At 43.9% G+C, this 25,829-nt stretch overlaps 1 protein-coding gene across 5 annotated transcripts in view; it reads right to left on the bottom strand.

The window, feature by feature from the left end:
• PDE5A (phosphodiesterase 5A) overlaps positions 1-25,829 on the bottom strand; it is a 133,461-nt gene that overhangs the window by 30,478 nt on the left and 77,154 nt on the right. For 3 of the 5 annotated variants that reach the window (XM_083174452.1, XM_083174454.1, XM_083174450.1), the window contains exons 10-14: positions 23,964-24,139; positions 21,277-21,336; positions 16,083-16,229; positions 12,884-13,009; positions 11,111-11,205 (exon numbers count right to left, since the gene is read on the bottom strand). In XM_083174452.1, coding sequence (XP_083030578.1) covers positions 11,111-11,205; positions 12,884-13,009; positions 16,083-16,229; positions 21,277-21,336; positions 23,964-24,139 — 604 coding nt within the window. The remainder of the gene's footprint in view (positions 1-11,110; positions 11,206-12,883; positions 13,010-16,082; positions 16,230-21,276; positions 21,337-23,963; positions 24,140-25,829) is intronic. The other 2 variants (XM_083174453.1, XM_083174451.1) reach the window with 1 other exon arrangement.

Here is a 25,829-nt window from a genome sequence, read left to right as displayed (position 1 = left end):
GCACACGATGACAGCTCAGAGTGTCTCTCTGACAGCGTGAGAGCTCATGCTGAGCCTGCTGTCAGCAAAGCACATGATGTAGGTGTGCTGCTGACAATAAACACCCCCCCCCTCTCGACTTTAGAGGGTTTTTACCCCCCCCTAAACATTTTGGGGGCGTGGCCTAATCATGGGAGGTGACCACGCCTCCCGTGATTAGGCCACGCCCCAAAATTTTACCGTGACCTGGCATACCTCTCGGTGGCCCTGTATATCAGCCTTACAGTAGCTTTTCTCTGATTCAAATTTAAAACTCTAGAGACCTCTATTTGCCTGCAGAAAACAGGAAGCATTCTGGTATATGTGCCCTCTTCATCTATTTATCTTGCAAAATCTTGTAATTTATTGAGGTAATAAAACTACCTAATTCCCCTGTATCCAGTTGTTAATGTTAACAAAACTTTCCAGGCGCTTGCATCCTGGATTCTTGGTTTCAAATTAAGATTACAGTCTTAACTGCAAAAAATTCCTTTAAACCAATTCCTCTAACAAACAAAAATACCAGAGCATCCTCCTATTTATAGGTATTTATGATGACAATGAAAGCTCTACAGTTGTACATTGTACAACTGCTATGAGTATCCTGTTACACTGACAGATGCCTGGAGAAATGTACTCTGCTCAATTCCAAACCACAAAGGCTATAACTTTTTATTTGGCTCTAAAGCTGTTTTATGGTTTGTAATTATGTTGCAATGGTTATCACAGATTTGGTTGTGTAATCTCACACTGTTAATTAAAGGTCTTTTGGTGGAAATGTTTTGGTCTAATTACCGGAGAGATAAGACACAATTAGCTAGAGCAAGTACAAGTGTCTTCAGAATATCACTCAACGCTGAATTGCTGGTTTGGGCCAGAACCATTGAACAATTCTGTAAATTAGGTTCTATCCATGAGAAAGCGAGGAGACTGAAGGCATATGTGAAAGTAATGGCTACAATCAAATAAAAACTGATGTTTATGGTTACTGATTGCGCTTCTGTAAAGTCTACATAATAATGTTATTACACAGTAGCATAATAAGGAGAGTAAAGCTGGCCATACATCTATAGATTTATAGTCCAATCTGGCTGGTTGGAAGAAAAACCTGGTAATGGATGAGAGCAAATGACAGTTGACCATTCGCTTCGAATAATAGAATACTTTGAATGGTACTTATGTAATATCTGGGCTCCCGTTTTTCTTATGAGACTGTGTCCCCTCGCGGGGCTCGCTGCGCTCCCATGCTTCAAGCACGGTGGCTCGCTGCGCTCGCCACACTATATAAAATCAACTCCATGCGTAGTTGGATAGTAGGGGTATGAAAAAATGGGGTGCATTTAACATGGGAGCCCAGATAATACATAAGTACCCTTTGAATTATTAATCCTTACACTTGTGTCACATTTTAACCATGTTAAAAGCATCAATTCCCATATTCTGCTGTTGTCATTATGAATGTTGATGTTATGATGGCAGACAAGTGCCAATAATAGGGCATTATGACGCTATTACATTGTAATGGTGTGAGGTATAATATTATGTACATTTGTCCTTACCCTAAACAGAAAATATATTAAATTATGGAACAAATAATGCTTTCTTTGGGTGATATCCAAGTACCAAGTCATGGTGAATTACCATGGTTAATGGTTTTGCCCAGGGCTGTCCTGTTAGCCTAAATAGCCAGCATTTATTGGGAATTATACTTTACATGCCTCAGACAAGGAAGCATAATCTACAAACGTATAATTGATGTTTGTGTGTGTGTGTATGTATGTGTGTGTGTGTATGTTCCACGATAGCTCCCAAACGCTTTAACTAGTTGTGATCAAACTTTGCACACTACCTTATCATCTTAATGGACAATCTAAGTTCCAATATGGGTTTAATTAGACAACCCCTTAAGGGTGCTGTCATAATGGTCCATGCTATTTCTGTTGTTTTCATGCATTGTGCTATGTTATTGGAAAGCTTATCACTTTTGGAATACAACTAGGGCCACTGAAAGAGCCGCTGGGCCCCAGTAAAACAGGGGCATGATCAATGGGATGGGTCTGGCCAATGGGAGGCTGTAAAAAGAAAATTGCAGGGATTATGGGCTGTGTGCCATTGCACAGTCTGCTACTGCAGCTGCCTCTCTCCCCCTATCAGCACATGGCAATAAGCAGCGTGTGCTGAGCAGGGGAGAGAGGCTGTGCTGCTGCGGCAGCCTCTGCTATCTACTCCCACTGCCCGGTCTCTGCAGTGGGGGAGGGGGACATGGGACCCGGGCCCCTCCATCACACCTGGGCTTGGGTAAAAAGTGCGCCCCCCCCCCTCTCAATGGTACTGAATATAACACAATAAAGAGACTCCTTTAAGTGGACCCTTTACCCCTTGAGTGGTGGGTTTTCCTGTGGTAGGACAAACTAACCATGGGAGTTTGTCCTGCCTTAGAAATACTCATCACAGAAGAGGCAGCCGCTGCCTTCTGTAGCAGCCCCTGCTCCCCTGGGCTGTTGTTGCCGGCTCTGGCTATTTGCGGCCCCTTGGAGAAGTTTGGGACGCTTGGGGGGCTCAGGAGCACACGGGTGTTTGGGTGCTCAGCTGTTCATCTGTTCAAGCATTCCTGTGTATGGACGCCCGAACACACGAACGGCCGAGTGCGGCTGATACTCCCTGAGCGATACCACCCCTTTATGTTATTCCCCAAGTTACCTCTATCTTTCATTTCAAAATGGAAACAAAAGAAACCAGAAATAACAAGGACAAAAGATAAAATAAAGATAAAATAAAATGCACTTTGATCTGTTTATACATGAAACATTTCTACTAATCTTTAACAAATATAGTGTATATGTAAAGAAGAATATAAAGACCCATGGTGTAGAACACTGAAAAAGGGATTTTTGTAAGAACTTACCGTTCGAATCCCTTTCTCTGATATGGTCCTGGTGACACAGCTTCACATTGGGATGTAGGAGGGTCCGCAGGAGCCAGGCACCTATCCTAAAGCTTTTGGAGGGTAGGCTCCTCCCCTACTGCATCCCAGATTCCTCAGTTCAATCTTTCAAAGCCACTGGAATACATTAACTCAGTACAACGCCTGCACATATTATATGCACAATTTTAAATTTAACTTTTCAACCAATTATAACATGAAACATCATGAACACTGGCATACTTACTGAGCGTAAGGGAGGGATCGCTGTGTCACCAGGACCATATCAGAGAAAGGGATTCGAACGGTAAGTTCTTACAAAAATCCCTTTTTCTCTTTCAATGGTCCTGGTGACACAGCTTCACATTGGGACGTTCCAGAGCCGGTCCTTTTGGGTGGGTACGCTCAGGTCTGCAGTATTCATCACTGCTCGCCCGAATGATGCGTCCACCGACGCGAACTCATGGAACCTATCGAATTTGGCAAAATTATGAACAGATGACCAAGTGGCAGCGCTGCAAACCTGCTCAGCTGTTGCCCCATGTCGAACCGCCCAAGAGGTGGCAACCGACCTGGTGGTATGCGCATTAATCCTGGCCGGTACAGGCCTACCAACTTTAGTATATGCAAACGCAATAACAGAGCGCAACCACCTAGCAATGGTCTGCTTAGAAGCAGGCCAACTAAGTTTGTGTATGTCATACAAAACCAGTAAAGTATCAGTCTTTCTGACACTCTTAACTCTGTCCACATAAACGCGCAAGACGCGCACAACATCCAAATTCCTCAATTTGTCCCTTTTCCTAACAACCCTCTGGGGGTTGAAACACAGGCAGAACAATCTCCTGATTTAGAAGAAAAGCAGAGACTACTTTTGGTAAAAATCTAGGGATACTGTCCGAAAGGCAGCCCTATCATCATGACATATAAGGGAGGAAGACTTGTAGAACAAAGCAATCAACTCCGATATTTTTTTTTTTTTTTCTGACGCCACCGCCAACAAAAATACCAGCTTCCCTGAAAGGAAGCTAAGGTCAACCGACCTTAACGGCTCAAAAGGCGCCTCTTTAAGGTACTCCAGAGCCAGAGATAATTCCCCTGGCGCTACTGGTTGGTTGTAGGGAGGTTTCAATAGATAAACCCCCTGCAGGAAGGTCTGTACTTCTGGTTCTAGCGCAATCCTTCTTTGGAAAGAAAAATTGACACGGTCGAGATATGTACTCTGAGTGACTGAAGGCCTAACCCAGAGGAAAGGCCCTCCTGTAAAAAACTCCAACAATTTAGCCATTTTAAATCTCGATGTGCGTGACCTCTGTCTTACACACCACCAAATATAGGTCTTCCAGGCCCCAAAATAATTTACAGAAGACACTGACTTTCTGGCTTTCCTCATTGCGTTAACCACCGCCTCTGAGAATCCTATATTCCTCAAAATGGCGTTTTCAACAGCCAGACCGTCAAAATTAATCGAGCTGAATCCAGCTGGTTGAACGGTCCTTGTTTTAGAAGGTCTGACCTCAGAGGTAGACGCCACGAGTCCACAGAGAATCTCTGAAGCCTCGAGTACCAGGATCTCCCTGGCCAATCTGGGGCCACTAAAATTACTGGAATTGTCTGGGCCTGTATTGTTTTCAACTCTCTTGCCAGCATTGGAACTGGCGGAAAATCATAAAGAAGATTCCCCTCCCAGGGGATAGTCATGGCATCCACTGCTTCTGCCAGTGGATCCCACGTCCTGTCATACAACCTGGGTACCTGATGGATGAACCTGTATGCCTTCAGGTCCCTATCCGGGGTTTCCCCCTTATTGTAATCTAGTGGAATACTTGTGGATTCAGCCTCCATTTTCCTTCCATCAGTTTCTCCCTGCTCAGGAAGTCGGCCTCTATATTCTCCACTCCTGGTATGAAGATTGCTGATAATGCTAGAACATTCTGTTCCGCCCACAAGAAGATTCGGGACACCTCCCTCATGGCCAGATTGCTGTGTGTGCCTCCCTGGTGATTCAGATACGCCACAGCTGTGACGTTGTCGGTCTGAATGCCTAAAAGGGAGCTCTTGTAATCTTTTCTCCCGCCAGAGAAAACCTCTTCCACACAGCCCTCATTTCCAAGATGTTGATCAGTAAGGCAGACTGTAAAGTATCAGTCTTTCTGCTCTAAAGTCCACAAGCCCTGCAGACGCAGGTCCACGACTACTGCCCCTCAGCCTCTGAGACTGGCGTCGGTAGTGACTACCAACCAGCTCCAGGACTGCAGGGACCGACTCCCCCGAAGGGAATCCACCTCCATCCACCATTTTAGGAAGGATCGAGTTTCTGAAAACAACACCATTTGTTCTGACCTCATGGTCTGAGTGTTCCCTGTCCACTGGGACACTCTAGAGTGGAACCTGGCGAACTGTAACGTCTCGAAAGACGCCATCATCTTCCCCAGCAGTTTGAGGCACCTCCATACTGCTGTGCTCTGAGACCCTAGGATCTCTTGTACCAAGGCAGCCAGATCCCTGGCCTATGCCTCTGGTAGAAACACCCAATGCAACTGGGTATCCAGACCAATCCCCAAGAATTGGAGTCTCTGTGACGGCACCAACTGAGACTTTTGTAAGTTTAAAAACCAGCCGTGAGCCTGCCAAAAACCCAATGGCTTTTGCCAAGTGACTCTTCAACATGTCTGCTGACTCCGCTCTGAACAGCAGGTCGTCCAAATATGGGATCACAGTGTTTCCCCTCAGTCGAAGCACAGCCGCCATTACAGACATTATCTTGGTGAATACCCTTGGCGCTGTGGCCAGGCCGAAGTGCAACACCTGGAATTGCAAGTGCATGGTCTCCTATCTCAATAGAGCCTGATGTCCTGGGTGAACAGGAACCTGAAGGTATGCGTCCTGGACATCCATGAACGCCAAAAATTCTCCCTGGTCCAGGCTTCACAGCACTGACCGTAGAGACTCCATTTTGAAATGGTCTACCCACAAATGGATAATTAACGACTTTAAATCGAGAATCGGTCTGAAAGACCCGTCTGGTTTGGACACCCGACACAGAGTGGAATAAAAGCCTTTTTTTTCCATTCCGCTCTGGGGACCGGGATCACCACACCCTTCTCTAAAAGAGAATGAGCCGCTCCCAAGGGAGCTGTACGGAGCCGAGCCCCTATTGGTATTGGCGTGGGAATGAATCTTCTTGGAAGAAGACCCTTGAAGGGAATTCTGTAACCCTGGGTTATAATTTCTAACACCCAAGAATCCCGGTCTAACAATGCCCATGCGTCTTTGAACAGTGTCAGATGTCCCCCCATCTTGACCACCGCCGGGCAAAACCCTTGGCAGTCATGCAGATGGTTTGTCCTCTCCTTTGTGTTTGGTTTCTTATGAAAGGAACCAAATTTAGACTTTAGGACCTTTCCCCTGAAGGGCTGCCCTCGGAAAGACGCACCTCCTCTAAGGGAGGGCCGCAAGGCTGGCCTAAAAGCAGAAAACCTTGATGTCTGCTTGGCTGCAGGGACTGGCAGGAAAGTACTTTTGCCACCTGTGGCCTGCTTAATAATCTCTTCCAGTTCAGAAGCAAATAACAGCTTTCCTTTAAAAGCTATTGTCTCTAAGGCTTTCTCAGACACATTATCTGCCTCCCAAGCCTTAAGCCAGAGCACTCTCCTGGCATTTACAGACACTGTGGAAACTCTGGCAGCCATTTCAGAGCTTCCTCTCAGACTCCAATACATGCTCTGCAGCCGTTTTTAAGCTTCTCTGCAAGCAATAACACACAAGGGTCAGCGTGTAAAATAGTGCACAAATTTCTGGCCCACACGATCATGGCCTTAGAGACCCAGGCTGAAACCATCAGAGGGCGTGGGGTGTATCCCACCCCTTAAAATAATGCTTTGAGGTTACCCTCCAGCTTTTTGTCTGCGGGGTCCTTAAACGCTGCTCCCCCTTGTACTGGTAGCACAGTGGCTCCACCTGAGGTCTTGATACACGTGCCACAGAAGCATCTACCACTGGGACTTTTTTTCCAGAGGTCAGCATGCGCCTCAGGCATGGGGTACAGGCTTAGAAATCTTTTAAGTATCTGAAGCCTTTTATCGGGGTTTTTCAGGCCCCTTTGCAGGGAGATATCAGATTCTTTACGCTGTCTCATAAAAAACAACCTTTGCAGGAGTTTATCCTTCACAGACAAATTTAATGCCTGTTTAACAGCAGTAATAAAATCCTCTACCCTTGAGGCTGAGGACTCTTCAGAAATATCACCCTGGTTTGTTCTGTGTACTCTCCTACCTCATCAGCAGCTAATAATGGCCCTGAATAAGACCTTTTTGGGGGTCCCCACAGAATAACCATAAAACTTGTAATTTAAACCTGCTGATTCCCATAGCAGTATCCTGCATGACCTGTAATCAGTCAGGATCTGTCTGGGTCCGAGGCAAAGAGCTAAAAGACTGCTGAGAGAATGGCAATGGTCTAGGGAAGTTACCAGCCATCACTCTGCCTGTCCAGTAATGCACCAAAGCATTTTTTTAGACCTGCCTAGGGCTTGGCCCATGCAAGTTCCGATGTACTACCCTCTGGGGTTCACTCCCCATGGGTTTCACAGCAGCGCATATAAATACATAAGCCCCCCACAGGGACAAATCTCAGTGTACAACCACTGCAAGCGCTCAATGCATTTAAGGCTCCCTCCCCCAAGACCACAGGCTGTTGCTCAGACCTGATGTTCTCAATTAACACAGTCCCAGCATTAAATGTACAAACATTATATACAGAACCAATATACTCAGTTCACTTAGCTTTCTGTAGTCTTCAGAATGGGGAAAGCGATGCCCAGGAAATCCAATCACTCTGTCAGGATCTGTAAGCCAGCTCAGCTCCGCTGCAAGCGTTCTGAATGGCGCCAAAACAGAGTGAGGGAAGGGACCAAGTCCCTGCTGCTGCGGGGTCTGTGACTTTTGGCGCCAACTACCCCCAGACAGCCGCTCCCATTGTAGGATCTCCTAGTTCCAGTATCTCCCCCTCAGCTGGGGACCACTCGGAACATGCCTGTAACACACTGCTGTCCTCTCATATCAGGAGCTCAGTGTGTAAGCTCCGCATAAAATGGCCGCCGCCATCACGGAGCGCCTGTCCCCCATGATCCCCACCTAGCGTGAAGCCGGTTTCAGAGCGCTCCGGAGCCCAGGCAGCTTCTTAAAAGAAGCTGTAAGCGCTGCACAGGGAGGCCAGACAGCGTCTCCCTCGTGCACAGTGAGCTGACAGGACTCGCTTCTGTCAGCTCCTGCTGCGCTAGCAGTGTGAGGATTCACTAATGAGAATCCTCACACTGTGCCTACCTAGCTAGTGTAAAAGTTCATAAAATAATAAAAACCCTAACTAGCTCTACTCCTTCGGCTGCTCCGGCAGCCCTTTAGAATAGCACCCACTCCAGTGGGCACCTAACACGAACTGAGGAATCTGGGATGCAGTAGGGGAGGAGCCTACCCTCCAAAAGCTTTAGGATAGGTGCCTGGCTCCTGCGGACCCTCCTACATCCCAATGTGAAGCTGTGTCACCAGGACCATTGAAAGAGAAATATTTTCAGAATGATTTTCTATAAGCAGGGCCGGCGCCACCACTAGGCAGCATTAGGCATTTGCCTAGAGCGCCGGCCACTGGAGGGCGGAAGATGGAGCAGGCCACCTCCACATCGCCCATCCAACCGCCACCTCCCATGGAGTGACAGGCTGGGGTGACACCTGCACACCACACACTGCGTGCCCTGTCCTTCTGCAGACAGTGCACGCACACACCCGCCCATGTCCTGCTGTGTGGAGTGACCCGACAGCAGCAGCCTGGATGTGACATGGAGGTGAGCGCCTCATCGCCCCGCACCCCCCTCCACGCGAGGTGCACCGCAACACTCCCGGCATCCCCCCCCCCGCAACACTCCCGGCACATACACCCCCACCACCCCCCCCGAGCCGCGACGCAACACTCCCGGCACCAATGTTCCCTCTAATTTTACGAAGTCTGTGTGCGGCATAAGATTTTGGCTGTGCAACTTTGGAAGGAAATTAAAATTTTTGTGTATCACTTATATATAACTGGAAAATGACGTTCAGCATTTGTGTTAACTTTACTTCAAAATGATTTTAAACATTCAAAACACAGCACACAATGTAGTTAATGGGTGAAACACTGCTGCTTAGTGCGCTCTGTTCTAATGTCTGTGCGCATGCTCGTCGAGTTGTGTGCGCGCGCACGTGCGCACAGCTTAGAGGGAACACTTTCTTCAAAGTGAGATCTATATTGCAGTGTAAAATAAAGCAGTCAGTATTTTCCCTGCACAGAAACAAAATAACTCACCCAAATCTAATTCCATCTGCACATGTTACATCTGCCCCCCTGCAGTGCACATGGTTTTGTCCATCTAAGAAGGATTTTGTCATAAAGAATGAACTAGAATAAACCCCTAAGTGCTTTATCAGCCTGCAGCTGAAAACTTTCAAGGGCCTCTTATGAGAGGTGGAGGAGGTAAGGCCAATGCCATGTAGTCATGTAGAACCCATACACTATGAGGGAAATTTACTAAGATGTGTATTCTACTTCACATGTAATGTTCCTATGGGCAACCAATTAGAATCTACGGTACTTGTGAGTTATCCGGGCTGCCGATTTCTAAATCGGGTCGGATCGGGCACATCGCATCGCATCGCATGCGACCATCGGATGCGATGCGATGACCCGATTTTTCCATAGGAATCAATGTTAAAATGGACTGAGTCCATTTTAACATGGAATTCAATGGGAAAAAGGGGTCCTTTTCATACCCCTACTATCCAAGTGGGCATGGAGTTGGATATAAACCTGTGGCGAGCGTAGCGAGCCACCGAGCCCGAAGCGTGGCGAGCGTAGCGAGCCCCGCGAGGGGACACAGAATACTGTCCCCTCGCGGGGCTCGCTTCGCTCGCCACGCTTCGGGCTCGGTGGCTCGCTACGCTCGCCACAGGTTTATATCCAACTCCATGCCCACTTGGATAGTAGGGGTATGAAAAGGACCCCTTTTTCCCATTGAATTCCATGTTAAAATGGACTCAGTCCATTTTAACATTGATTCCTATGGAAAAATCGGGTCATCGCATCCGATGATCGCATACCCTCCAACATGACCCATTCCATTAGGTACAAAATGCTCTGTTCCTGGACTTCCCTGCCAGTGGCAGTTACAGATGTGAGCCTGCAGCACAGTCCAATATTCAAAAAGGGGAGCCACACCAGCTGCCATCCCAAACATCACTGAGAGTTGATGTGACCCCCCCTCTTTGTATATTGGACTGTGCTGTAGGCTCACATCTGTAACTGTCACTGGCAGGGAAGTCCAGGAACAGAGCATTTTGTACCTAATGGGATGGGTCATGTTGGAGGGTATGTGATCGCATGCGATGCGATGCGATGCGATATCGCATCGCATCGCATCTGATTGTATGCCTTAACTTAAGGCATACAATCAAAAAATCGGCAGCCCAGATAACTCACAAGTACCGAATCTACTTATTTATTTAGAACCCTCTAGAACATAGTAGACAGGATCTGATTGGTTGCCCATAGCAACATCACATGAGAAGTAGAATACACATCTTAGTAAATTTCCCCCTATTTGTCCCAATATCTCCCTAAATATATAAAAGTACAAACATTGCATCATTGTATGGAAAATATAAATGCAATTGTAATACCTTTATGGCCAACCATGTGGGCAGCTGGTGTGTGTCTGGCGATAATCATGCTGTCATGATGATGGGCCTATTTTTATGTGGAGGCCTGGAGCTGCAGCTCCATCCCCTGTGAAAATGCACCAGCCAATCAGCTTTGTTTAATAAATTACAGTTAGGAGTTGATTGGCTAGTGCATTATCACCTTCCACGTTATCTCTGCTTTATCACTGTGCCAGGCTTAATCTGCTCATCTTCAATTCATTCATATTGTAAGTTAAACGTATGGCAATTGCCGCAGAGTCACAGCTTACACTGACTGCTGCGCACCCACCCCTACACCAAATGCATATAAATGTAGTAACGCTATGATTAAAAAATGTAACGTGTTTTAAAAGCAGGTCAAAGTTACTATATACCCCACATACTAAATCAATAGCCAGCATATAATGTACCAGCCAGTGGGTCATAGCAGAAATGCTCTTACCTCTGTATAAATGAGTTGTTAACTCCTCTGTGATCTAAATCATGGCTTAAAGTGGCAATCAGCAGCGCTAAAATCTCCAGATCGCTCAGCTTATTCTATAGGAAAAAGTACAATGACATGTAAAACCCATGTTGAATAACACAGTACAAAATGGCCAATTCATCAATGGATGCAAATCAATAAATCAGGAAGAATTATAATAATTAGTCAACTCTTTTTGGAACACTGATTACAAGCAACAAATTTCTAACATTATTAGTTATTACTTGACATCTAAAATATGGAACTTGAAACATTTTTTGCAGTTTTTTTGCGTCACATCATTTTTCATGATATTTTGTCTTATTCTGGACTGGACTAATCATAGGTGCCGATTCTGTGGGTGCTCAAGGACCCAAGCATCCACGGAAATTGATGAGCACCCACGGGCCCGAGTCCCGCTGCTGGGCCGCCATATTAACTTGCTAATTTGCGGCTGCAGCGCCCACATCACCGGACCCGCCACCTGGGAAACAGTATGCCGGGAAGAGTGTACCTGCACTGTGGGGGCATTATGCACTGTGGGGGCATTTATGCACTGTGGGGGCATTTATGTATGTGGAACTCTGTTGCCGTAATTTGATTATTGGACACAACTGTGCTTCATTATATAAATTGGTATTATTTTGTGGCCACACCCCTTCCCCATGAAGCCACTCCTCTATATTTTTGGCTTGAGCACCCACCAGCGAAAACATATATCGGCACCTATGGGACTAATAATTTTTTTATCATCACAAGATATGAAGGCATTGTGTCTCGTTTTACATCTATGTGTGCACAGATGCCGCGCTGCGCATGTGCAGATCTTTATTTGCAACATCGCCTGTGGCGTCCTATTGCCCTAGACGCCGCAGCCTTATTGACATGATGTTGCTCTTTCGGACATAGATTCACTCGTCTCTGAAGCATCATTTCATTGTACATCCTGAGTAACCTGAGGGTTAATGAGATGTCTGATGGCTCCGCAGTTTATCGAATGCTGCATCCTTCGAGCAGTGGATCACAGAAGCTGGCAGTGGGTACCTTTTGACTGAAGATGCCTCGTGAGTTCTGCCTGTTTTCACACTGCCTCAATGGCAGTGCAATTAGCACACACTCCTGAATCAGCACCATTGTTCATATTGTACAATTCTTCCTCCCTGTGCTCTGCCTATCCCTTATTTAGGAAATAGAGTGAATTTACTCCAAGATACAGTACTCACAGAGTGTGTAAGCTCCTCTGTACTGTTCCTGGAGCAGAAGGATACAATCCTCCCTGCCTTATACAAGCATTTTATATTAAGGTACCATAAATGTAATAGTAACAGCTACATGATATTAATAGCTGCTAGCCACAAACTAGGAGAGCAGTATGTGGTCTCCAACACAACCATTTAACATGCCTGCTTTACGATTTTGACTATAAATGTTCTTAAATAGTCCCACAGTGAAATTTGTTGTGTGATATTTGTCTGTAAATGTTCAGAGAACAGATGTGAGCTGTAATTGTCTTGGAGAACAAATGCCTCAATTCTCATCTTTAGCACATGCATTTGATTTGCAAGCTTACGCACTTATGCTTCATGTACTATGATACTACTGTATATATTTTAGAACTAAACAGATCAGGCTTTTGCAGAGTCCTCCATGGATATACAGTAGTATCACCTTTTACATTCTATGTTGAAAAAATATAATATTTGTAAACACTTTGATAAAACAGATTAAGGGCTCTTGAATTTAGTCCTTTACCTGAATCTTGCCGGTCTTTAGGGCAGCGAACATGCACTGCGCTGTATTGAAAGCATGTCTCCAGTTGTGATAGGCTACGTTCTTCCTATAATTCTTTTTCACACTGAGTATCCATCTACAGAGAGTCTGCATAGAAAACAACAGAAATCTGGAAGTCATCAGTTGTGTTGTCATTATGATAAATATACACATATATAACAAATAGTTGTATGTATGTAAATGATGTAATACAATACTATAAACAAGGTCATCTGAATAAAACAAATTCCTAGTATGGCCACCTGGTAGATGATCTTAATGTTGTCTTAGTAAGATAACAGACACAATGGATCCAAATGTAATAGGGTGTGAGAATTAGAATGTGAAAGATTTTGGGAGAGTTTTCCCATTTTTTAAAGCCGTAATCAATTACATGGCAAAATCAACCTGGTTTTTCAGTGTAAATGATTGCCGCTTTTGTAAACATGGAAAAATTCTTCTAAAATCTCTGGGGGAAATTTACTAAGAATACGAATATGACTCTGTCGTCTTAATACGAATGAATACGACCACCACCGGTCGTATTTTTCCCAAAATATGAATTGTAAATAGGGTACATTTACTAATCTACCTTATTTACTGATTAGTTTTTGGCCGATGGGGTAGGTGGGCATATTCCCCTGGATTTGTATTTAGCGGCCGTTTATACAGCCGTTAAATAGAAATATGAGTCGGCAGGAGTGGCTAGGCCACTAGGGGGCCAAAGCTCTATTTGGAGTGAGAAGTGCAGAATGTAAACACTAAAGTCAGCGTTTCTCTCTGTTCGGCATGGCATTGGGTACTCTGCCTGTTATTTTGCCAAGTTCCTGGATGCCTACATGGACAGAAGAGGACGTGATCCACGCGCAGGAGCTGTAAGAGGAATTTCCTTCCACAGGTACCCATTTGGATTATCTTCAGGACCAGCAGACAGACGGATACCTGCGCGCCAAGGTAGGTGGGTATCAGTATGTATGTAATGTATGTAATAAAGTTATACTTTACTGGTGTGTGTGTGTGTTTATTTATTTAACTATTTGTCCTGTTGTGGTACTACAAGTTCCAGCAGGCGCTTTAATGGCCCGCATGCTGTTACTTGTGGTTCTCCAAGTGAGGAGAAGTAAGATAGAGGAGAAGTGGCTCATGCCAACCAATCAGCACTGAATGTTTTTATATTTGCATAATATAAAATGAAAAAAGAGCAGCTGATTGGTTGCCATGGGCCACTTCTCCACTGGCTCACGTCTCCTTCCTTATCACTGCTTCATACATCTACCCCTGAGTCCCTTAAGCATTATGCCACATTCAAGAAACTTAAAGGAGCAGAAGGCACAAACTCAGCAGGAGATCAGAGGTGAGTGCTCATAGAATTGAGGATGCATAATGGGCACAATGGGGGCGCTATATATCATATTAGAGGCCCTATGTGGCATATTGAGGGCACTGTGCAGCATAATGTTTTTACTGGGGACACTGTGGGGGAAATTTACTAAGAATACGAATACAAAAATTTGTATTCTTAATACGAATGCATATGACTGGCATCACCGTTGTATTGCATTTACGAATGCGTATTCCAGAGGAAAATTTAGTAATCAGTCGTATTTGACTGATTCGTATTTTCTGATGGCGTATGGGGAGTTTGGCTGGGGCGGTACACCTGTCAAACTGTAACGCAGGTGGCCTAAGGCGAGCTCATGGAGGACAGAAATCTCCTGTTGAGCAGAATCAGGAGCCGCTAGCTTGCCAATAGCGCTAATTGGGGGAGGAGCCGCAGGATGTAACCAAACTCATCCTGCGTCTCCTCCGTGTTCGTGATGGCTCAGGTCCCTGCGTTTTCTTTTTTTGCCAAGTACGGTGGATGCCTACGGGGAATGAAGAAGACGCAATCCACGCTTAGGAGATGCAAGTATGATTTGCCTCCACAGGTACCCTTAAAGGATTTCTACTGGACAAGGGGACCAATCTTCAATAAAGATACGTAACTATGTATGAATGGGCTCAGTGTGAATTAAAGTTTTATTTTTCTTGTGTGTCAGTGTGATTTTATTTTACTATTAGAAAAAACCCAATGTCTTTTTCTATTTTTTACACCAAGATCTGCCCTGGGGTACCGGGGACAGCACCAGGCTTCAACCTGGGCAGGTAAGTTCTGGATGGGGGGGTCCCCACTTCCCCAGGACCCCTGCCCAGGCTGCGTGGTCAGTAGGGATGAATGCTTTGGCCACGGGACCTTATATAATAAATGTCCCCCAGCTGTGGCATTACTCTGCTGGCTTGTTGGACCTGGTGCTGTTTCTTAAAATATGGGGGACCCCTACTCATTTTTTCCCCTGTATTTTGGGAACCAGAACCGGCCCTGGGGCCTGGTGATGGTTTTAAAAAATACAGGAAACCCCAACTTGAATGTTTTCCTGATTTTTTTTAAAACCAGGACTGGCTCTTTGAGCCTGGCGCTGGTTATGGCTGTGGTGGGGGGGGGGGGGGTGGGGGGACCCCACACCGTTTAAAAAATATATATATTTATTCAATTATCCTTTTTTTTTTTTTTACACTGCAGCCTGCACAGATCTGATTGATCCATGCAGGCTTCTGCCAAATCCGCCAGTGTATTTTCCAGGCGTATTTGGCCGGCAAGTAGCGGCCGTATTCCGCTAATTGCCAGTGATTTTCAATACGGCCGCTTAGTAAATTAGGAATCACCATTCTTTTGAATGGTGATTCCTATTCGTATTCTGTGAATGTGCCATGACTACAAATGGACATATTCTCAGGATAGTAAATCCTGAAAATATGTATACGCCTAAAAAATTTGTATTTTACTATATGAATACGATTTTTTTTGTCCGTATTTGGCTTAGTAAATTCCCTGTGTGGCTTAGTTTTGTAGATCAAAACTGGGGGCTAAAATGATGAATGGTGTCATACTTCCTGACATCTTGGGTTAATATAAATAGGAAATTCCTCTACATGATAACAGCTTAGATGAGAACAAATCACAAAAATAAAGACATTATTTGACGTACACACATAGGATGTTCCATGGATGTAGCATAGTTTATTTCCTCAGCTAGAACATTGCTAAAGTAAAGTCTCCAGAACAAACAGGCCACAAAGATTAATAGATCTTTTATTAGTCCCAAATTAGTCTGGTCTAAGATAGCTTTCACAGTGTCTCTACCTCATATTTCATTTGGAAGGTCTGCACAAGGTTGAGGTCTGTGAACATTCGACTTGTGGCTAATGTGGTTTCCATGTCAGAGAGCTCAAAGTCACTGAAGTAGAAGTCTGTTAATCTAAGTGATTGTGCAGATGGCACGACGGTTCCCTATAAGAGACAAGAAACATCAATTAGATAGAGGAAGTCAAGTACATGGAGGCACATCACAAATCTCAATCTTTATTTGTAACATATATGTGACAAGTGAGGCTAGTTTCATGGAATGGCAACATTGTTACAATTAACCCCAAGATTTAAGTCTACAGTTGTAGGTTTAGGAAACCAATCTAAAAATAAGAAAGAGGTGCGAAAATTAAGATCATAGTTTCCTTCATATCAGTGAAGGGCTGTAATAAACATTTTAATACCACAGGTGAGACAATCTTGCATACCTCCCAACGGGTGCGGATCATTTGGTCTACAACAACTAGGTCGACAAGCATTGGGTCGACACCACTAGGTCGACAGGCAGCAAGGTTGACATGGGCCAATGTCGACATGGGTCTGGGTCGACAGTACATTAGGTCGACACAAGCATCAGGTCGACGTGGGCAAGGTCAACAGTCAAAAGGTCGACATGGGTTTTTTTTACCTGAATGTCGACACTGTTGACCTGGACAAAAAAACAGTGAAAAACCCCATGTCGACCTTTTGACTGTCTACCTTGCCATGTCGACCTAATGCTTGTATCGACCTAATGACCCTGTCGACCATCACCCATATCGACCGTCACCCTTGTTGCATGTCGACCTAGTGGTGTCGACCCAATGCTTGTCGACCTAGTTGCTGTAGACCTAATGACCATATCCCCTCCCAACCATCCCAAATGTGGGCAGACAGCAGGTACCTCCAGTGCATCACATTTTCTTGCTGAACATGGCCAAACCCACTAGGAGAATGGTCATGATCACTATGATTAGAAAAAGAAACCTGGATACTGCGCTAATAAATAAGGTGCATAACTGGCTGAGTCCAATCAAACACAATCACATTTACAGTTTCAATATTTATTTAAAAACCATCAATGTTCAGGTGGCCACCTTAAAGAAATATAACACAACCAACAACATATACAATGTACAGTATCGCTAGTCTGCAAAAATGAGGTAGCTGAAATTCTAAATTGGGACTGTTACTCCCTAGGGTTATAAAAAATGATTCATTCATAAAATATCACTTTGGTAAACTCAATAAAAAGTATCACTATGTAGTGATTTTTTATACCAATAGAATGGTGTCTTTTTGTCCATAAATGTGTAGATATATTGTAAATAAATGTGTAAATAATATTTGTATGGGCACATAAAGGGATGTTTGTGGTAAAATATCTTCATATGATTCACAGCGTTCTGTGTGGGAAAATGGAGTGTGTTTCTCATATATGCTGGCAGGGAGATCACGGCTGCATCTCTCACCTGCATGACCGTAAAAGTGTCTCCCTCCGGTATCGTGTCCGGTGATAAAATTGCCAATAATTCTGTAGCGCTGGGACCACCATAATATTTCCATGACAGCCTCTGTATTCTGCTCGAGCAGAATCCAAATTCATCATTTTAATCGTAAAATACTGATAAAACTCCTGAAACACTTAAATACTGCAGAAACTAAACTGCAGAAACTCTTAACAATACAGGTTAGCCCTAATGTAATTGTTAATAAAGACAAAGAAAAAAGTTAAATCATAGTACTTTAGGGAAATAGGATGTTGATACTTTCTGTTAGTACAGCAGGGCTGACCAAACCGATCCTTGAGCTCGACCAATAGTTCACATTTTCCAGAACACCTAGCTGGTGCACAGGTGCAGTCAATAATAACTCCCATTTTCAAACATGTGCTGCATTCATTCCTAACTGACACATTCACCAGATCCACAGGTGGCCCGGGAAACATGACCTGTTGATAGATCTCGACCACCCCTGTTGTACAGTGTCTCATTGTCTACAAAGGAACCAGAAGTAGTCTTCCATCCCTGCAGGGTCCCAACATCCTTGGTAGCAATGCTCGATTGTCAGAATGCCTTGGTAAAAATGATCTACCAGTTCTTCTCTTACACTACCCAAGATGTATGAGAAAATGTCTAGATGGAAGTGTAAAAATATTTTAAAGAGACTTTCTACAATCCATATTCCTGTAGTTGCCCAATAGTTCATTCACAATGGACACATATTTGGCCTCTACTTTTCTCCGTAAGAATCCATGCAAAGTGGCCATGAAGGAGGACCACGCAGCAGGCTCAGTTTAGACCAAAGTAGCATTAAATATGTTATCCGTAAACAGTTTAAGCATTTGGGGGACAACTAATATCCTTTCTTCTAGCTTTTTTATCCAAAGCTGTGACCAAATTCTTCTTTAGGCCCAAATGAATGTGAAACTAAGGTAAATTATTTTCTGAGGCTCAACCTTAGGTTTTTCTCTCCAGCAACATGTGTTTCTCCCTCTGTCCACTTCTTTCTGATTAGGAGCCTTTTAGTGTCTCCGCTGTCCCATAAAAACAGAAAACAGCAAGCAACATGGCATCCTGTGCTGAGAGGAAGGTGCCCTAGGACTAGCACATGGAGGACAATGAGGAAAATTAGGATGACACAGAGGATGAGTCTGGGCAGAATGCACACCCTATAGCGTATGCAGAAGGTAGTTTTGCCAACCACTTACTGTGTTTAATTACTTTCTGTTGGGATATATAAAATTTACTCACAAAATGACATGGACATTTATATATACAAGTAGACCACCAATAATCTGGCGCCCACGGTTCTGACACTGTGCCGAATTATCGGTGGTAACGGGTAGCCCCTTGCATTGCCTACCTGTCACCGGCAGTGCATCTCATCCCCACAGAGAGACTTCTCTGGCTGCGCATCACGCACAGCAGCACCACTCCCCTTCCGTACCACAATGCTTCTCAACTGCCACGTTACTTACCTTCTGAACCGCAGCATGACTAGCCACTCCCGGTGGCCCTCTAAAATGTCCCATAGCCTACATCCCACAGGAACCTGATATGTCCGGATTAAAAGAGGATTAGAACCACCAGGTGCCGGAAAATTGATGGCATGCCTGTATCATGTCACATGCAAAATGGCTGTTGAGTAGTGTTATAGGACATGCTGAAATTGTCCAGCACGTCCAAAAGATTCAGGGCCAGATTCTCTAAGCTTCAAAAGTGATAAAATGGAGAGTGATAAATAGCCAGCCAATCAGCTCCTGTCTGACATTTTTCAAACACAGTCTGTGACATGGCAGGCAGGAGCTGATTGGCTGGCTGTTTATCACTCTCCATTTTATCACTTTTGAAGCTTAGAGAATCTGGCCCTCAATATGTAGTCGGTTACATCTGACACTGTATGCATTGCTGCAGCTGGCAGCCTGAGGAGGAATGTTGAAATGTTTCTTCTGTAAAGAAAAGCAGATATCTTACACTGTGAAATACCTCACTGTTTATCTGATAAGGGGCGTAAAGACGATAATTTATCTGACAGTGTAGGCCCAGCATTTGACTAAAAATATATTAACAGCATTGACTGCAGAGAATGACAAGAAAAGGGTGTGATATATTTTGTTGAAATTCAACACAAGACTATTAACATTAGTGTAATGTCAACATGTCTCATGTAGACTAAATGTTCTTGTGGACTTGGAGTCACTTACCTGGTACAGCAGGCCCAGTGATTCCAGCGGAGTCTTCCACATCTGACAGTCATGGCTTCTGGCTCATTTTGCAATTGGTACCAGCAGTGGTTCCTACCTATCTTGAGTAGGGGGGCTGCTGCTGCCATGCTGCTTGGTCTACCGGAGGAGGAGAGCCCCAGGCTTAGTCCTGGTACCTGCAAAACGAAGCTGATAGGCACCTGCGCCTGCTCACAAGCAGAGGCTAGACAGAGCATATATGCTTCCTGGCTTCTATGCACTGCATTGGTTGCAGCCCATAGCAGCCGGCTTGGGCATATGATAAGGCAGGAAGTGACTTTCTATAGGAAACCAGCTCTCACCTAATCATAGTCTGGACTGGCCATCCTGGAGGGATGAAAGGAAGTCCCTGCCAGTCACTGTGAAGCCAGAGCAGTCACAGACTGAACTGGCTCACTCCCACAGAGGTGGATTTTACTTGAGGAGGGCTGCAATCCTGCAGCCCATAGGTAGGTAAAACCCACCACTGCTTTGTATCATTAACTAGTAGCTCTATATTCCCCCTAGTGCCTTGTTTTAACCTCTCCTTCTGTAACCTAACTGTCCACTGCTTCAGTCTAACCCTAACCTTCTGGCCCCTGCAGAATGTTGTCATAAATGTCCACATTATGGTGTTGACATTATGAATGGCGATATCCTAAATATCAATAGATTACATCACCTAGCAACAGATATGCAAAGGAACATAAAACATTTATGAAAATAATGATGAAAAATAATATTACTTGAGACACAAATTTTCATTCATTACAATATGTTCTATAACGTGCTTGCAGTTTGCCAATGTTCTGTAGCTATAGATTACATTTCACTCTATGGGGGTATTCAATGTTGATTCCGACTTTCGGAACATTTCCGACTGTTGGAATGTCATCCGTTTCCGACATCATTTCAACAGTTGGAATTCAATCTTACAACTTTCGGAAACATTGCACTTGGTGGACACTGACCAACACTGACGCTGGCCAACACAAGCAAAAGGTACATATGGCAGTTGTTGACATATGAAAAGGTCTATGTGAGTTTGTCATGATTTTCTTTTTTTAAAATATTTTTTCATGTTTTGCCTTCTGATTAGGAACGGTAAAGTGTGCTCAGCGCAGCGAAGTGAGGCACCGGGCCTAAAGCATGTCGACATTGCCACCTAAAAACCCTAAAAAAAATCATGTTAAGTTGTGTTGACTTTTTCCATGTTGACCTAACTAATGCATGTAGACTTTTGTCAGTGTTGACTTTTTGGTTTTGACCTACTGACACTGCCTGTGAGCTGTTCCACACCCATGTCAAATAGCCCAATTTGGTGCCCTATTTCACCATAGTATTACTTACGCTAAACTTTTTATGGAACATTTTACTTAAAAAAATAGGTAAAGGCTCAAAACAGCACGTCATTCTGTCATTAAAAGGCATGATCATTAGGAATTGTCAATACAGAAGTAATTGTAAGAGAAATAAAAGTGCTTTTACCGCTGTTACCTGCAGCTCCATGGTTTCCTCCTCCGCAGCAGATGCATGATATGAAAGGATCTGCCATAGGGAAAAACATGACAGGAAATGTTTTGAAATGAGCAGAAAACAAACTTATGGGAAAAATGAAATCCATTTTTTTTATTATGATTGTAGAAATAACAAAACAAAAATGAGAATTTATCAATAATTTTCGGATGATAAAATTGCTCAGTAATACCAAAATCGGGGATAGTTTTGGAAAACTGACTGCCTGCTCCAAAAGAGAGCACAGAATCTGCACAGTGCTCCAAGAATGTTTGCGGGTTGGGTCAGATGACGTTAGCGCCCGCCCCCAATTCGCAGAAGACCGGGCAGCTGAGAAGTCCTGCTTACTTTTAGCTGCGAACAGAGGAAAAATCATTTGATGGTGAGGAACCATTGAATGATTTTTCCTCTGTGCCAGGGTGGAGTTATCCTTGCCCGTTAGGCCATTAATATATTCAAGTCAGAATTGGGCCCTACGTTTTCCACATTGCAAGGTGTTTGATTAGAGCATTGCATTATTTTTTTTTATTAATTCCTTCAATATTAGAGAGCACACCCACCTTCAGATAGCACACTAAATCGAGACATTATATTTTGGACAAGCAAGACTACCATCATTAAGATAGACCTTTTCCCTAACCCTTTTCAGTGCCAGGTGAATTTGTCAAAATAGGTGTCAAAATTGCCAAACGAACATTTTTATTCATCATAGTGACCTGTAATGTTTACCTTATATAGGAAATATGATCTTTTTTTTAAAAAAAAAACATCATTTTTTATTTGAATTTATATAACGAATGTGAGCAACGCTGGCATTTTTAGCGGACATTTTAAACATCTCTCACAGGTGATGGCACTCAAAGGGTAGGAATACAGTCCAGCAGTTTGAAGGTAAATAATGACTTAAATTTTAATGCCAGGTTTCTAGGTAATTTTATCTATTGTGCTGTACATGTGCACCAACTCACGGACCGGTGGGATATGGTCACTAGGTCTACAAGCATTAGGTCGACACCACTAGGTCGACATGTAGGAAGGTCGACACAAGCATTAGGTCAACATGGGGAAGGTCGACAGTCAAAAGGTCAACATGGGGTTTTTCACTTTTTCAAGCCAACATGTGCCGACAGGCGGTATTTCATGCCCTACCATCCACTAGGGTACGGTGGGAGAATAAAATAGTGTGCCCGAAGCATGGCGAGTGCAGCGAGCCATGCAAGGGGACACAGTGCTATGTTTTAGTGTCCATGTCGACTGTGTCAAAATTCAGAAAAAAAGGGAAAAACCCCATGTTGACCTTTTGACTGTCGACCTTCCCCATGTCAACTAATGCTTGTGTTGACCTAATGACCCTGTCGATCTAACCCATGTCGCCTTTCAGTCATGTCGAACTTCCTGCATGCCGATCTTCAGTCATGTCGACCTTCATGCATGGTGACCTAGTGGTGTCGACCTAGTTGCTGTCTATCCTATGATCCATACCCGGACAGGCTTACAGTATTTCTGCAAATGTGCAAAACCTGCCTGAGACTGAAAATTGTTTACTGTACATATGTACAAATATCCCCAAGGGTTATCAAAGTGCCCTCTAGTGAAAAACTGAATTGTTAAAATTATAGACATTTAAAAAAAAGAGTATACTGTACATTTAATATGGAATACTGATGACAAAATATTATTATTATTATTATTATTATTATTGTACTACTAATGACATCAACTTTTTAGGAACAACACACTTCAGGGAAAATGTACTAAGATGGGAGTTCTATTTCACATGGTATGTTGCTATGGGCAACCAATCAGATAGTATCTATTATCATATACTATTATCTTCTAGAGGGTGCTAAATAAATAAGAAGTACATTCTGATTGGTTGCCCATCCCATGTGAAATAGAACTCCCATTTTAGTAAATTGTCCCCTTCATTGCTTATATTTTATTAATTTCTTTAAAACAATGACATCCAATTTAAATATTACCATAAAATCTGGGACAGTAATGTAAAGGCCCCCAAACACTAGCGCGATTTGGGCCATTTTCACCCGATTCCGACGGACGGAGATGAGAAATCGGATGAAATTGGGCCAAATCGAGTGTGTTTGACTGTCCTGTGCACATTGGGTCAGAGACGGAGGTCAGACGTGCTGAACGTAAGATACGCGCAGCTGTCAGGTGAACAACGCGGGGGCTTTTTAGCACCACAGATGTACAGTATCACAACCAACTTCCCTAGAACTCCCCTGGCAGCTCCCATTTATCACATGTACAAAATGGCACATCAAGTGCTAAGTCGGATGATGGATTTTTTTACCTGTTATACGCTCAGACCTCTGGTCTGCTGTTGCTTACCATGTGTATGTCGCTATGGTCTATCCCCTACTTCGTAAACATCGCTCTGGCCCTGAACTATCTCATTAAGAAATCCTTTCTTTAAAAGTTTAATATCAGGAGCTCAGTAAAATTGTTATTGAGGCAAACAACAGATGGGTGTCTGGAATATTTACTAACTGCCAACTTTCTCCCGAACAGAGCAGAAGTGTAAATCCTTAAGGAGGGGTCTGTGAAAGCCAGTGTTTGACAATAATTATTTAATGCTTGAACAAGATGTTAGAATGGCAGTGAGCTGCCAAGAAACAATCCTCTTATTGTGGACTCACCTCTAATGTCACCATCTGTTTGGCCATCGCTCTCTCCACAACTTCATACATCTGGGTGTTTTGGATCCCCAAGCCACAGAAAATTGCAAAGGCTTCAAGAAATTGCTCATCGTTTCTGTTGAAGGCCTTGATTTTGCCAGAGTTTTCATCTACCTTGTTTACAAGTTGGCAAACCCCTATGATAAATACATCACTAGAGAAATGAATACTGTACATCCAAGATTGCTGCTTTGTAAATATCAAATAAAATAATAAAATCTACTACAGTTTGTTGGTAAGGCTAAATAATTCAAATGAATATTAGTAGTTAGTAGTTCATTTACACATTAAAATAGTCAATGAGGGTAGCACCTGCTGGTCACATGACATGCAGGTAGTCAGATTCTGTCACGTGACCATCATATCATACAAGACACATGTGGGAATTTAAAATATTTATATTTTAGTTATTTTTTTCTGTCAGTGTGTATACGATCATTAAGTCTATGCCTTGACAAAGATCCTTAGAGGATTAAAACGCGTTGGCGGCAGGTGAACAGGTGGACGTGGTCATTCCTTGTGCTTTAAATCATTACAGCACGGACAACTACAGTGGCATCCCAACAACAGCTCTAGTATTTAGCAGTGAGCAGGCAGAGACCTGTTTATGCGTTGGAGGCTGTTTGCAGAGAAGTGGGCGAACCGAGACTGCATCCACCCCCACCACACTCTCTGCGTGATAGGCAGATGAGCAGTGGAGTGACCGTGGCAGCGGGAAACACGCGCTACTTGGGAGCCGGCAGGAGAGTGAGGGTGATTATTGGGTACTTATGTAGTATCTGGGCGTCCGATTTAGAAATCGGATCGCATCGCATCGCATCGCATCGCATGCGACCAAATCGTATGCGATGCGATGGTCAAGATTTTTCCATAGGATTCAATGTTAAAAATGGTCTGAGTCCATTTTAACATAGAATTCAATGGGAAAAAGGGGTCCTTTTCCTTTCCCCACTATCCAAGTGGGCATGGAGTTGGATATAAACCTGTGGCGAGCGTAGCGAGCCACCGAGCCCGAAGTGTGGCGAGCGTAGCGAGCCTCGCGAGGGGACACAGAATACTTTTTAAGAAATATGCGTCCGCTCGCCACGCTTCGGGCTCGGTGGCTCGCTGCGCTCGCCACACTATATAAAATCAACTCTATGCCCACTTGGATAGTGGGGAAATGAACAGGACCTTCTTAACATTGAATCCTATGCAAAATCGCATCGAATCGCATCTGATTGTATGCCTTAAGGTAAGGTATACAATCACAAAATCGGACGCCCAGATACTACATAAGTACCGATTATTGTTATCAGTCACCGTCATTCAGCCACTGCAAACTCCCATTAGGTGAAACCCACCAGGCGAGCAGATATATACCATCTATCCGCCAGCCCGGCGTGGACGGGGGAGCCTTTACCTTTCCTGAGAAGGACTCGGTGCCGGCACAATATAATCGGGAGTGGAGGTAACAACTCACCTTCCCTCATAGCTCCATGATAACATTGTCTTAGTAATAGAACTATCAGTGGTTATTTACAAACATGGATCTCCTACATTAGGGATCACTGTTGAGGATTTAATGCCATGTGATGTTTTTGGTGTTATATGGAATTTTTACAGTACTTTGGACAAAGCTTTTTTTTAAAGAACTATTTTTATCTTTATGAAGAAATAAATTTGTATGTTTTTTTCTGTGAAACTTGCCTCTCTGCATCTGATCTAGCGCTGAAGCTTACCCCCTAATCCCAGATTTCCATTAGGTCTACACCAACTCGGTCAACAAGCATTGGGTCGACGCCACTAGGTCGACATGGGTTTAGGTCGACATGGGTCAAGGTCAAC

This window comes from Crinia signifera, chromosome 1, assembly GCF_055691185.1.
Source record: "Crinia signifera chromosome 1, ASM5569118v1, whole genome shotgun sequence".
NCBI lineage: Eukaryota > Metazoa > Chordata > Amphibia > Anura > Myobatrachidae > Crinia > Crinia signifera.
Note: the sequence above shows the minus strand (reverse complement) of the source record. Positions and strands in the feature narration are given on the sequence as shown.